This window comes from Cnephaeus nilssonii (assembly GCF_951640355.1).
Source record: "Cnephaeus nilssonii genome assembly, chromosome: 9".
NCBI classification, from domain to species: domain Eukaryota; kingdom Metazoa; phylum Chordata; class Mammalia; order Chiroptera; family Vespertilionidae; genus Cnephaeus; species Cnephaeus nilssonii.
The window spans coordinates 84,399,120-84,412,687 of record NC_137080.1 but is presented as its reverse complement, the minus strand read 5'-3'; the positions used below and the strand labels follow the sequence as shown (position 1 = coordinate 84,412,687).

Genomic DNA, 13,568 nt, shown 5'->3' with positions numbered 1-13,568 from the left:
TGCGGAGAGGAGGTCGCGATGGCAGCTTCGGAGCCCGGATTACGGCCCTTGACCGCAGCCCCAGGTAAGGCATGGGGTCCGGATCCCGGGACACTTGGGGTACTTGTTTGTTCCCTGCCGCCGCCCCCTCCCGTCGTTTACCCCCTGGCCCCTTTTCTGGCCCGTCTTCCCCGCCGCATTCCTGGTCTTCCCTCCCGGCTCTGGCTCGACCAGAGTGACTTCCATCGCCTCACGGCCCAGGATCCCATTGGCTCACCCCACTCTGCCTTCATCTCGGCGGCGTTCTGGAGCCCGCTTGACTACACGTTCTTTCAGTTCAGATCAGAGCCTCTACTTTCCGAGCATCAGTCCCCGGCCGCAAAGTTGTACCCCCCACCCCCACCCCCACCCCGCTTTCTCACCGCCCGCCGTCACTTCTGTCACTTTAGGCGACTGGGATTAGGAATGTTCCCACCTCCACCCACACTGGAGTTTGCGAAGGGAATGTGCATGTGTCGGGGTTAGGGTGCTAATAGGGGATGAGAAGACTGGTTTTGGCCTTTGAGTTTTTAATTTTTCTCTTTCTTGTCCCTCTGCGCGCCTAGATTTGGAGTGGTACGAGGAGTCGGAGGAAACCCACGCCCCCCAGATAGAACTACTGGAGACCACCACCTCCCAGGAACTTCCCAACCGCTCGGAGTCTTTTTGCCCCCGAGCTGGCCTGGTGCCAGTGGTGTTCCCCGGGCCTGTGAGCCAGGAAGGCTGCTGTCAATTCACTTGTGAACTTCTAAAGCATGTCATGTACCAACGCCAGCAACTCCCTCTGCCCTATGAACAGCTTAAGCACTTCTACCGAAAATCTTCTCCCCAGGTAGGCACAGGCTGTCCGAGAAAGTTGGTGGGGAGACTCTGTGGCTGTTAGATGGGAGGAAGGTTACAAAGGAGGTCTAAGGAATCTTCAGGATTTGTCAGCCTAAGCAGCTGTAAGGAATGTGTTTCATCCCATGGTTTCGGTCACTTTGATAGTCTAACCCTCTCCACTTTTTCCTTATTTTCTTTTTCTGAAACTCTTACTGTGCTACATTTGAACTTCATGGATTGACCCTTTAATTTTAATGTCTTTTCTCTCCAAATTTTTATTTTTGTCTCTTTGTTTTTATGTTCTACTTTCTGGGGGACTTCTTTGACTATTTTATTTATTTATTTAAAAAATATGTTTTATTGATTTCAGAGAGGAAGGGAATGGGAGAGATAGAAACATCGATAATGAGAGAGAATCATTGATTGGCTGCCTCCTGCACTCAGGGTTTTAGCATGCATCCCGGTCATGTGCCCTGACCGGGAATCAAACCATGACCTCCTAGTTCATAGGTAGACAGACGCTCAACCACTGAGCCATGCCGGCCGGGCCGCATGTTCCTTTTTAAAATTAATTAATTAATTTTTAAATTTTATTGGGGGTGACATTGGGCAACATATGGGTTTCAGGTGTGGATTTCTAAGTTACAAAATCTATATAGCACCATGTGCCCACCGCCCAAAGTCAAATCTCCTCCTGTCACCTGTATGGTCCTTTCTAATAGCATCCTGTTTCATGTCTGTATGAACCTCTCTTACCTGAAGATATCAATTACTTTATTTTTGAGGTTTTCCTATGTTCCTTGCTGTGTCTCTGTTTCTTTCAGATTCCTTTTCCTATTTGTTCTGGTCTTTGCCTTTCACGTTAGAGGCTTTTAGTCTGTGTCTGGTGAATATTTAAGAATAAGTCACTGAAAGCTCTGTATGCATGGCTGGGTCTGATAAGACTTTAAGGATATTGGTGGCAGCCTAGTGGTCTCTTTGGAGGACTACTAAAACATATTAAAAAGTCTTTCTGAATGTTTTTGGGTGTTTTTTTAAGATAATATATTTTATTGATTTTTACAGAGCGGAATAGAGAGTTAGAAACATCGATGAGAGAGAAACATCGATCAGCTGCTTCCTGCACACCCCCTACTGGGGATGTGCTTGCAACCAAGGTACATGCCCTTGACCAGAATCGAACCTGGGACCCTTCAGTCCACAGGTGGACGCTCTATTATCCACTGAGCCAAACCTGCTAGGGCTGTTTTTGAGTGTTTTTACTGTAGTTGATTTCTAATTTCATTACACTGTGATCTGAGAAAATGCTTGATATGATTTCAATCTTCTTGGACGTGTAGAGACTTGTTTTGTGTCCTCACATGTGGTCTATCTTTGTAAAATGACCCATGTGCACTTGAGAAGAATGTGTATTCTGCAGCTTTGGGGTAAAATGTTTTATAAAGGTCAATTAAATCCATCTGATCCAGTATGTACTTTAGAGTCACTGTTTCCTTGATAATTTTTTGTCTGGAAGATCTATCCAGTGAAGTCAGTGGGGTATTAAAGCCCCCTACTATAACTGTATTGTTGTCAATCTCTCCCTTAAAGTTCTCTAGAAGATTTTTTATATATTTAGGTGCTCCTATATTAGGTGCATATATGTTTACCAAGGTTATATCCTCTTGTTGGATCAATCCCTTTAGTATTATGTAGTGGCCTTTGTTGTCTCTTGTGATGGCCTCATTTTTTTTTTAAAATATATTTTATTGATTTTTTACAGAGAGGAAGGGAGAGGGATAGTTAGAAACATCGATCAGCTGCCTCCTGCACACCTCCTACTGGGGATGTGCCCGCAACCAAGGTACATGCCCTTGACCGGAATCGAACCTGGGACCATTCAGTCCGATGGCCGACGCTCTATCCACTGAGCCAAACCGGTTTCGGCATGATGGCCTCATTTTGAAGTTTATTTTATCAGATATGAGTATTGCTATTCCAAATTTTTTTTCTTTTCCATTTGCATGGAAAATTTTTTTCCATCCTTCACTCTCATCCCATGTGTGTCTTTTGTTCTGAGGTGGGTCTCTTTTTTTTTTGGCGATTTTTAAATTTTATTTTTTTCTTTATTGATTAAGGTGTCACATATTTGTCCTCATCCCCCCATTCCCATCCCACACCCCTCCCCACGGATGCCCCAACCCCCTGTTGAACTTAACCATTGGTTAGGCTCATATGCATGCACACAAGACCTTTGGTTGATCTCTCCCCCCTCCCTCCACTTTCCCCTATCCTCCCTCTGAGGTCGATAGTCCGATGGATGCCTCCTTGTTTCTGGTTCTGTTGTTGTTCATTAGTCTATGTTGTTCATCATTTCCCCTAGATGAGCGAAATCATGTGTCACTAGAGATATAAGGACTGAATGTGAGACGAGCAATAATAGTTATGCTGACAGGCAAATGAATCAGACTGTAGTGAGTTTCTTTCTGGACCAACAGTTCTTTTGAGACCCAATATCAATGTCCACCGGTTCCTCATGTGTACATGTCGGCACTGACCCTGAGGTGGGTCTCTTGAAGACAGCATATAGTTGGGTCATTTTGTATCCATTCAGGTACCCTATGTCTTTTGATGGGAGCATTTAATCCATTTACATTTAAGGTTATTAATAGGTACTTATTTATTGCCATTTTAATTCTGTACGCCTAGGTTTCTCTCTATTTCTTCTTCTCATTACAGCAGTCCCTTTAGCATTTCTTTTTTTTATTGTTTGAAGTATTACAAATAGTAATACATATGCCTCCTTTTTTTTCCCCATTGACCTTCCCCCTGCCTCTCCTACCCCCAGTGTCTTGCGACCATTGGTTATGCTTATATGCATGCACACAAGTCCTTCGGTTGATCTCTTACCTCCCCCCCCACCTCCCAGCCTTCCTGCTGTAATTTGACAGGCTGTTCGATGCTTCTCTGCCTCTGTATCTATCTTTTTGTTCATCAGGTTATAATGTTCTTTATTATCCATAAATGAGTGAGATCATGTGGTATTTTTCTTTCACTGACTGGCTTATTTCACTTAGCATAATGCTCTCCAGTTCCATCCATGCTGCTGCAAATGGTAAGAATTCCTTCTTTTTTATAGCAGCGTAGTATTCCATTGTGTAGACGTACCATAGTTTTCTAATCCACTCAGCAGCTGATTGGCATTTAGGCTGTTTCCAAATCTTAGCTATTGTAAATTGTGCTGCTATGAACATAGGAGTGCATATATCCTTTCTGATTGGTGTTTCTGTTTTCTTAGGATATATTCCTAGAAGTGGTATTACTGGGTCAAATGGCAGTTCCATTTTTAAATTTTTGAGGAAACGCCATACTGTTTTGCACAGTGGCTGTGCCAGTCTGCATTCCCACCAGCAGTGAAGGAGGGTTCCTTTTTCTCCGAATCCTCTCCAGCACCTGTTGTTTGTTGATTTGTTAATGATAGCCATTCTGACAGGTATGAGGTGGTACCTCATTGTTGTTTTGATTTGCATCTCTCGGATGATTAGTGACTTTGAGCATGTTTTCATATGTCTCTTGGCTTTCTGAATGTCCTCTTTCGAAAAGTGTCTATTTAGATCCTTTGCCCATCTTTTGATTGGATTGTTTATCTTCCTTTTGTTCAGTTGTATGAGTTCCCTGTAAATGTTGGAGATTAAACCCTTATCTGAGATAACATTGGCAAATATATTCTCCCATGCAGTGGGCTTTCTTGTTGTTTTGTTGATGGTTTCTTTTGCTGTACAGAAGTTTTTTTTTTTTTTTTTTTTTTTTTATGTAGTCCCATTCATTTATTTTCTCCTTAGTCTCTCTTGCCCTAAGATCTGTGTCTATAAAGATATTGCTACGACATATGTCTGCAATTTTGCTGCCTATGGAATCTTGTAGGATTTTTATGGTTTCTTGTCTTACATTCAAGTCCTTTAGCCATTTTGAGTTTGTTTTTGTGTATGGTGTAAGTTGGTGGTCTAGTTTCATTTTTTTTTGCATGTATCCGACCAAATTTCCCAGCACCATTTATTAAAGAGACTGTTTTGATTCCATTGTATGCTCTTGCCTCCTTTGTCAAATATTAATTGAGTATAATGGCTTGGGTCAATTTCTGGGTTCTCTATTCTGTTCCATTAATCTATATGTCTGTTCTTGTGCCAGTCCCAGGCACTTTTGAGAACTGTGGCTTGGTAAATATATAGCTTGATGTCTGGTATTATGACCCCTCCAACTTTGTTCTTCTTTCTCAGGATAGCTGTGGCTATTCGGGGTCTTTTTTTATTCCAGATGAATTTTTTTTAATATATATATATATATATATATATATATATATATATATATATATATATATTGATTTCAGAGAGGAAGGGAGAGAGAGCGAGAGATAGAAACATCAATGATGAGAGAGAATCATTGATCGGCTGCCTCCTGCACGCCCCACACTGGGGATCAAGCCCACAACCCGGGCATGTGCTCTTGACTGGAATCGAACTTGGGACCTTTTAGTCCGCAGGCCGACGCTCTATCCACTGAGCCAAACCAGCTAGGGCTCCAGATGAATTTTTGTAGAGTTTGTTCTAGATCTTTGAAATATGCCATTGGTATTTTAATAGGTATTGCATTGAATCTTTAGATTGCTTTAGGTAATATGGACATTTTAATGAAGTTGATTCTACCAATTTATGAACATGGTATGTTCTTCCATTTGTTTATGTCTTCCTCTATCTCTTTTTTCAATGTCCTGTAGTTTTCTGAGTACAGGTCTTTTCCTTCCTTAGATAAGTTTATTCCTAGGTATCTTAATTCTTTTAGTGCAATGGTAAATGGGATTTTTTCATTTTTCTTTCTGTGAGTTCATTATTGGTGTGTAAGAAGGCCATAGATTTCTGGGTGTTAATTTTGTATCCTGCTACATTGCCAAATTCATTTATTAGGTCTAGTAGTTTTTTTGATGGAGTCTTTAGAGTTTTCAATGTATAGTATTATGTCATCTGTGAATAAGGACAGTTTTACTTCTTCTTTTCCAATTTGGATGCCTTTTATTTCTTCTTCTTGTCTGATCACTATGGCTAGTACTTCTAGTACTATGTCAAACAGGAGTGGTGAAAGTGGGCATCCTTGTCTTGTTCCTGTTCTTAGGGGAAATGAGTTTAGTTTTTGCCCATTGAGTATGATGTTGGCTGTAGGTTTGTCATATAGGGCTTTTATTATGTTGAGGTATGATCCCTCTATTCCCACTTTGCTGAGAGTTTTTATCAAGAAAGGGTGTTGGATTTTGTCAAATGCTTTATCTGCATCAATTGATATGATTATGTTATTTTTGTCTCTCCGTTCGTTTATGTGATGTATCACATTTATTGATTTGTGGATATTATTTCTTGCATCCCCGGAATAAATCCCACTTGGTCATGGTGTATGATCTTTCTAATATATTGCTGAATCCGATTTGCTAGAATTTTGTTGAGGATTTTAGCATCTATGTTCATCGAGGATATTGGCCTGTAGTTCTCTTTTTTTGTGGTGTCTTTATCTAGTTTTGGGATTAGGGTAATGCTGGCTTCATAGAAAGAGTTTGGAAGTGTGCCTTCCTCTTGAATTTTTTGGAATAGTCTGAGGAGGATAAGTTTTAGTTCTTCTTTGAATGCTTGGTAGAACTCCCCTGTAAAGCTGTTTGCTGGAAGATTTTTGATTGCTATTTCAATTTCTTCGGTAGTTATCGGCCTCTTCAGGTTTTTTTATTCTTCTTGGTTGAGTTTTGGGAGCTTGTATTTTTCTAGGAATATGCCCATTTCATCTAGGTTGTTCATTTTGTTGGAATAGAGTTGTTCATAGTATTTTTTTCATAATCGTTTGTATTTTTGTGGGATCGGTTGTTATTTCACCTCTTTCATTTCTGATTTTGTTTATTTGGGTCCTCTCTCTTGGCTTCTTGGTGAGCCTGACTAGAAGTTCATCAATCTTGTTTATCCTTTCAAAGAACCAGCTCTTAGTTTTGTTGATCTTTTGCATTGTTTTTTTCTTTTTGGTCTCTATGTCGTTTATCTCTGCTCTGATCTTTATTATTTCCTTCCTTCTGTTTACTCTGGGCTTTTCTTGTTGCTCTCTTTCTAACTCTTTGAGTTGTAGGGTTAGATAATTTATTACTATTGTTTCTTGTTTTTTGAGGTAGGCCTGTAGAGCTATGAACTTCCCTCTCAAGACTGCTTTCACTGTGTCCCATAGATTTTGGATTGTTGTGTTTTCATTGTCATTTGTTGCCATGATGTTTTTTATTTCTTCTTTGATCTCTGTTAACCCAGTCATTGTTTAATAGCATGCTATTTAGCCTCCAGGTGTTTGATTTTTTTGATTGTTTTTATTGTAGTTGATTTCTAGTTTTATGCCATTGTGATCTGAGAAGATGCTTGATATGATTTCTATCTTCTTGAATTTGAAGAGACTTTGCCTGTGTCCCAACATATGATCTATCTTTGAAAATGACCCATGTGCACTAGAGAAGAATGTATATTCTGTGGCTTTGGAATGAAATGTTCTGAAGATGTCAATTCCATCTGATCTAGTGTGTCATTTAGAATTGATATTTCTTTGCTGACTTTTTGTTTACAGGATTTGTCCAATGGTGTTAGTGGGGTATTAAAGTCCCCTACTACGACTGTACTGTTGTCAATCTCTCCCTTGATATCCTCCAGAAGTTTTTTTATGTATTTGGGTGCTCCTGTATTGGGTGTGTACATATTTACCAGAGTTATATCTTCTTGTTGGATTGTTTCCTTTAGCATTATTTCTTATCTTTTGTTATGTCCTTCTCTTTGAGATCTAATTTGTCAGATATAAGTATTGCTACCCCAGCTTTTTTTTCATTTCCATTTACCTGAAATACCTTTTTCCATCCCTTCACCATCAGTGTGTGAGTCCTTTTTTCAGAGGTGGGTTTCCTATAAACAGATATATGGGTCATGTTTTCTTATCCACTCAGCTACCCTGTGTCTTTTGATCGGGGCATTTAATTCATTTACATTGAAAGTTATTATTGATAGGTACTTGTTTGTTGCCATTTTTATTTTTTATGCCCATGTTCCTTCTTCGCTTCCTATTTCTCCTTTTTACAGCAGACTCTTTAGCATTCCTTGCATTGCTGGTTTGGTGGTGATAAACTTCCTTAGTCCTTTTTGTCTGTGAAGCTCCTGATTTCCCCCTCAATTTTGATTGATAGCCTTGCTGGGTACAGTATTCTTGGATTCAGACCCTTCCTTTGCATGACTTTGTATATTTCATTCCATTCCCTTCTGGCCTAATGTGTTTCTCTTGAGCAATCAGTCGCTACTCTGATGGGGGATCCTTTGTAGGTATCTTTCTGTCTCTCTCTGGCCGCTTTTAAGATTCTTACTTTGTTGTTGGTGTTTGCCAATTTAATTATAATGTGCCTTGGCGTGGTCTTTTGGGGTTCATTTTGTTTGGGACTCTGTGAGCTTCTTGGATTTGTGTGAGTTTTTTTTACCTATATCAGGGAAGTTTTCTGTCATTATTTCTTCAAACAGGTTTTCTATTCCTTGCTCAGTTTTCTCTCCTTCTGGTACCCCTATTATGCGGATGTTGTTTCATTTCGTGTTGTCCCAAAGTTCCCTTAGGCTCTCCTCTTGTTTTTTAAGCTTTTTATCTAGATGCTGCTTTTTTTTCTAGATGCTGCTCTTTCTAGCTCACTTATGCGGTCCTCCGCTTCTTCTAGTCTACTGTTGATGCTTTCTATTGAATATTTTATTGCAGTGATGTCATTTTTCATTTCTTCTTGGTTCTTCTTCATTTCCTCTTGGTTCTTACACTTATTGTTGAATTTGTCTTCCAACCTTTTCAGCGACCTTATGACCATTTCTCTGAATTATTTCTCTGACATATTGCTTGCCTTCATTTCAGTTACTTCCTTTTCTGGTGCTGCCTCCTTTTCTTTCTTATGCAGGCTGTTTCTTTGTCTCCCCATGATCTCTCCTCTCCGGGTGTCTGGTTATGTAGCTCTCTCTCTCCTGTGTTGACTTAAAGGCACAAAATACAACACAACAAGGCACAATGCACAAGGCACTGAACACAAATGTATTCACGATACCAAATAAAGGTGACCACCAGAGAAAAGAGAATTAGGGGATAAAAAAAAAAGAGTGCAAAAATGATATTGAGAAAAGGAAAAAAAGTAAGAGAGAAAAGAAAGAGAAGAAAAAAGAAGGGGGAAAAACTATATGGGGAGAAAACTCTAATAGGACAACAACTAATCCAAAAAAAAAATGCAAACTACTAACACCCAGATATGAATGCAAACTACAAACAACAACTAATAATGAGGAGAGGAAAAACAGAAGCAAAAAAAATAATAATAAAGAAACAATCACACAAACAAACAAAAAACCCAATCTAATCAACAATCAAACTAACAATCACAATAGGACAGAGAGAAAGAAGGGCAAAACAAAACAATAAAACAAAAAAACATAAATAAAACAAGAACAAAATACAAACACAAAAAAAAGGAAGAGAAAAACATTTGGATAGTGAAGAAAGAGAAGAGAGAAGTGTGTATGGACTTGGAGCTGGGGATCAGAAATTAGATATATAAGTAGGATGAATTTTTAACGGGGTAAAAAGAAGGGATAGAGAAAATCTAAAGCAGGAATAGGGTAAGAGAAACAGGACAACAAAAGGGGAAAAGTGAGGAAGAGAGTGTTGGCATAAAGGTAAAGTTGAGATAGAGTAAAATGATGCTAAAGGAAAAATGAAAATAGAATGTAGAATACTAACCTCAAAATAAAATAAAGAGACAATAAAATGAAACTTTAAAAAAAGGTAAAATAGCCGAAACCGGTTTGGCTCAGTGGGTAGAGCGTTGGCCTGCGGACTGAAAGGTCCCGGGTTCGATTCCGGTCAAGGGCATGTACCTTGGTTGCGGGCACATCCCCAGTGGGGGGTGTGCAGGAGGCGGCTGATCGATGTTTCTCTCTCATCGATGTTTCTAGCTCTCTATCCCTCTCCCTTCCTTTCTGTAAAAAAATCAATAAAATTACATTAAAAAAGGTAAAATAATAGTAGTAATAACACTGATTAAAAAGCCTACCTAACAGAAAGGTAATATGCAAATTGACCATACCATCGACACACCCACAAGCCACGCCCACCAGCCAAATCAGAGCAAGTATGCAAATTAACCCAACCAAGATGGCTACAGCCACAGAGAGCAAGGTTTCCCAGGTAACAGAGCAAGTCAAGCTTTCCGCGAGCTGTTGCAGGCCTAAGCCTCCACTCAAGCTACAGTTTCAATTATAGAAGGTAAACAAATTCAAACAGAAATGGCGGCAGAACGGAGCTTGAGAGAGTAAGCCAGGGTTGCCAGCGGCAACAGGGGAAGCAAAGCTTTCTGCACACCCTGGCCGGGCCCAGCCTCCGCTTAAGGCTACAAAGTTTCAATTATAGAAGGTGAATTAACTGCCACAGAAATGGCTGCCGGCCACGGAGGGAGCAGTAGGCTTGGCTCCGCTCCAGGCTACAAAGTTTCAATTGTAGAAGGAAAATAAATTCCAGATACCAGGGCCTCTGCTTGGGTTGCCAGGGGGCGTGGCTGGCCTGCAAACCACCACAGGCCCCTTGCTCAGGCTGCCCCACGCCCCAAGGGAACCCCACCTTGATCTGGGAATCACCAGGGTGGAGCAAACAGCTATAGCTGATCCTCAGCCCTGCCCTAAGAGGCCTGGTTCTCAGTGTCCTGCAGTAATCGCTGCAAGCACCTCTGCAAGAAAGCTGCCCTCGAGTTCCGCCTGATGCCAGACAGTCCAGTTTCTCCCCGAACAATTCTGGGTCCCCAGAGTTTTGCCTAGCACTGGAGTTCAGAGCAGTTGGGAGCTTTTGTCTCCCTCCTGATTGAAAAAGACAACCGCATACTCAGTTGCCAGCCCTTTCTGCGAGCGCGCCGCCGTACCTCTGCACTTTACTTCCGCAACTCCTTTGAGTCTCAGTGTGCTTTTCTCTTCTCTTCTAGTTGTAGAATTTCCACTCAGCCAGCCTTCCTGTGGTTCTGGATGATGTCTGTTTTGTCTTTTAGTTGTAGTTTTTTGTTTTTGTTTTTTTAAATATATATTTTATTGATTTTTTACAGAGAGGAATGGAGAGGGATAGAGAGTTAGAAACATCGATGAGAGAGAAACATCAATCAGCTGCCTCCTGCATGCTCCCCACCGGGGATGTGCCTGCAACCAAGGTACATGTCCTTGACCGGAATTGAACCTGGGACCCTTCAGTCCGCAGGCCGACGCTCTATCCACTGAGCCAAACCAGTCAGGGCTAGTTGTAGTTTTGAAGTGGTTGGGCAAGGCAGCAATTTCAGGTGTTTACCTATGCCACCATCTTGGTTTTCCCCATTTTTATTTATTTTATTTTTTATTATTTTTAAAATATATTTTTATTGATTTCAGAGAGGAAGGGAGAGATAGAAACATTCATGATGAGAGAGAATCATTGATTGGCTGCCTCCTGCACACCCCACACTGGGGGTCAAGCCTGCAACCTGGGCATGTGCCCTTGACTGGAATCGAACCCAGGACCCTTCAGTCCGCAGGCTGACGCTTTATCCACTGAGCAAAACTGTTTAGGGCTCTGCCACCATTTTTAATCCCAGGTTGGAAAATTTTCTCTCTGGATGGAGAAATTTGGCAGGCGATTTAAGGGGTCCTCATGTTTTCACTCATTCCCCATGTGTTCACTCTTCCCTCTTGCAGTGTCTAAATAGGCAATTCCTGAGCCTTTCTGAGGTTCTGCTGTGTGAGTCAGTCCCCTCTGTCGACACTTGAACTCTTTCATTTGCTTTCTGTCCCTCAAAAATTTGTTGTTGCCTTTGGCCACTGCTGTCTAATCTCCAGGTCTCTTTGCTCATGGGTATCCTCCTTCCCTTTCTCTCCCCTCCCTTCCTCCTGCTTCCCTCCTTCCTACCTCCTCTCTTTTCTTTTTCTTTCATTTGGTAGTATTTCATATAGGAGCACAAATAAGAATGTGTTCAATTTGCCATGTTTAATTGGAAGACCCACTCCAGAATCACCTTTATTAAACTACACAATCCTCGTTCCTGTTATCACTCCCATTATAGCAAAATTTGCCACCTACTATGCCACCAAATCTTGACTGTGTTAGTTGCTTATTTCTGAATGCCCTCCTACTTCAGAACACTGTCTTCAGTGTTCTAAGTGTGGGACAGTTATGGTTTTGTACAAAGAATGTATTTTCCTTTTTGATATATTGCCCTCTGATAAAACCCAGTGTCTTAGCTGTGGCAGTTCATTGAACTGGAAATCCAGACCCATGGTCTACTATATCCCAACCAACAGGGTTCTTCAAAGGTCACTAGCTTTCCCTACCTTGCCTTCTCTCTCACCAGTCTTTGTCTCCATAGGCAGAGGACATGGTGAAGAAGAAACCTTGGGCCATCACTGAGGCAAGCAGCAGGAAATGCCAACAAACCCTGGAAGAACTGGAGAGCGTCCTCAGCCACCTAGAGAGTCTCTTTGCCCGGACACTAGTACCACGAGTGCTGATCCTCCTTGGGGGCAGTGTTCTAAATCCCAAAGAATTCTACGAGCTTGACTTGTCCCGCTTGGCCCCCAACAACGTGGACCAGAGGGTGAGCACAGCAGCTTGTTTGCGCCTTATCTTCCGAGCCATTTTTATGGCTGATGCCTTCAGTGAGCTTCAGGCTCCTCCACTCATGGGCACCATTGTCATGGCACAGGGGCACCGCGACTGTGGAGAAGACTGGTTTCGACCCAAGCTAAACTACAGAGTGCCCGTACGGGGCCACAAACTGACTGTGACCCTGTCCTGTGGCAGACCCTCCATCCCAGTCACAGCCTGGGAGGATTACATTTGGTTCCAGGCACCAGTGACATTGAAAGGCTTTCATGAGTGAATAGGGCTGCTTCTTAATCGAGAACACAATGGCTAAATTATCTTTCCTTCTCTGGCACCAAGTCACCTGTCACTTGCTTGGAAGTAGAGTTGCTTCCTGATGAGAGGAAGGTTCTGTCCTGGCTGCCTGCTTCCCCTTCTCAGACTTCCTGGTGAGCTGATGGTGACTGGGACTGTAATCATCATCATTGAACAACATCTCTGTGAACCAAAGGTTGACTGGGTCAGACTTTACTGTTTGGGGTTGGAAAGCAAATGTGGGCCCATAGACACTATTATGGAGGTGCCCTTTTTCTGTGGCCTTTCAGAATTTTTACCAGAGACATAAATGTTGGTGTGACTCATGAATTTAAATATAAAATGAATGAATTTATATTAAATTTTCCCGACACTTGGCTTAAAAGAGACTTTCCAGGCTTGAGGCTAGAGTCTTTTGTCTTTCTACTTAGTCTCTTATTTATTTATTTATAGTTTTTTCACCACCAGTTCTTTCTCTTCATCAGCCCCAGGCCAGTCTGGGAAGTTAAGTGACTTGGCCAAGGTTCTGGAGCAGTTTGATGTTAGTTGGGACTAGAGTCCTCATTAGCTAACTCCTAGCTCAACATTCTTTCCTTGTCACATACCTGGTTTTGACCCTTAAAATGTGTGCCTAGAGCAGAGGTCACACAGGGGAATGGGGATGAAAGACTAGGCTAAGGAAAGAAAACAGAGGATCTTTGCAAAATCTGATTTAACTGTAGGCTGAGGCCTCAGGATTGCCCTGTGGGATCAGCTCCCCAAGGCCAAACGTC

General features: G+C 41.6%; 1 protein-coding gene across 1 annotated transcript; it reads left to right on the top strand.

The window, feature by feature from the left end:
- On the top strand, positions 1–13,263 carry MAD2L1BP (MAD2L1 binding protein). The gene is made up of 3 exons (XM_079780223.1): positions 1–64; positions 585–850; positions 12,266–13,263. Exons 1-3 carry the CDS (start codon positions 19–21, stop codon positions 12,776–12,778), a joined length of 825 nt encoding a protein of 274 aa, XP_079636349.1. The 5' UTR covers positions 1–18; the 3' UTR covers positions 12,779–13,263.
- The last annotated feature ends 305 nt before the right edge of the window (positions 13,264–13,568 follow it).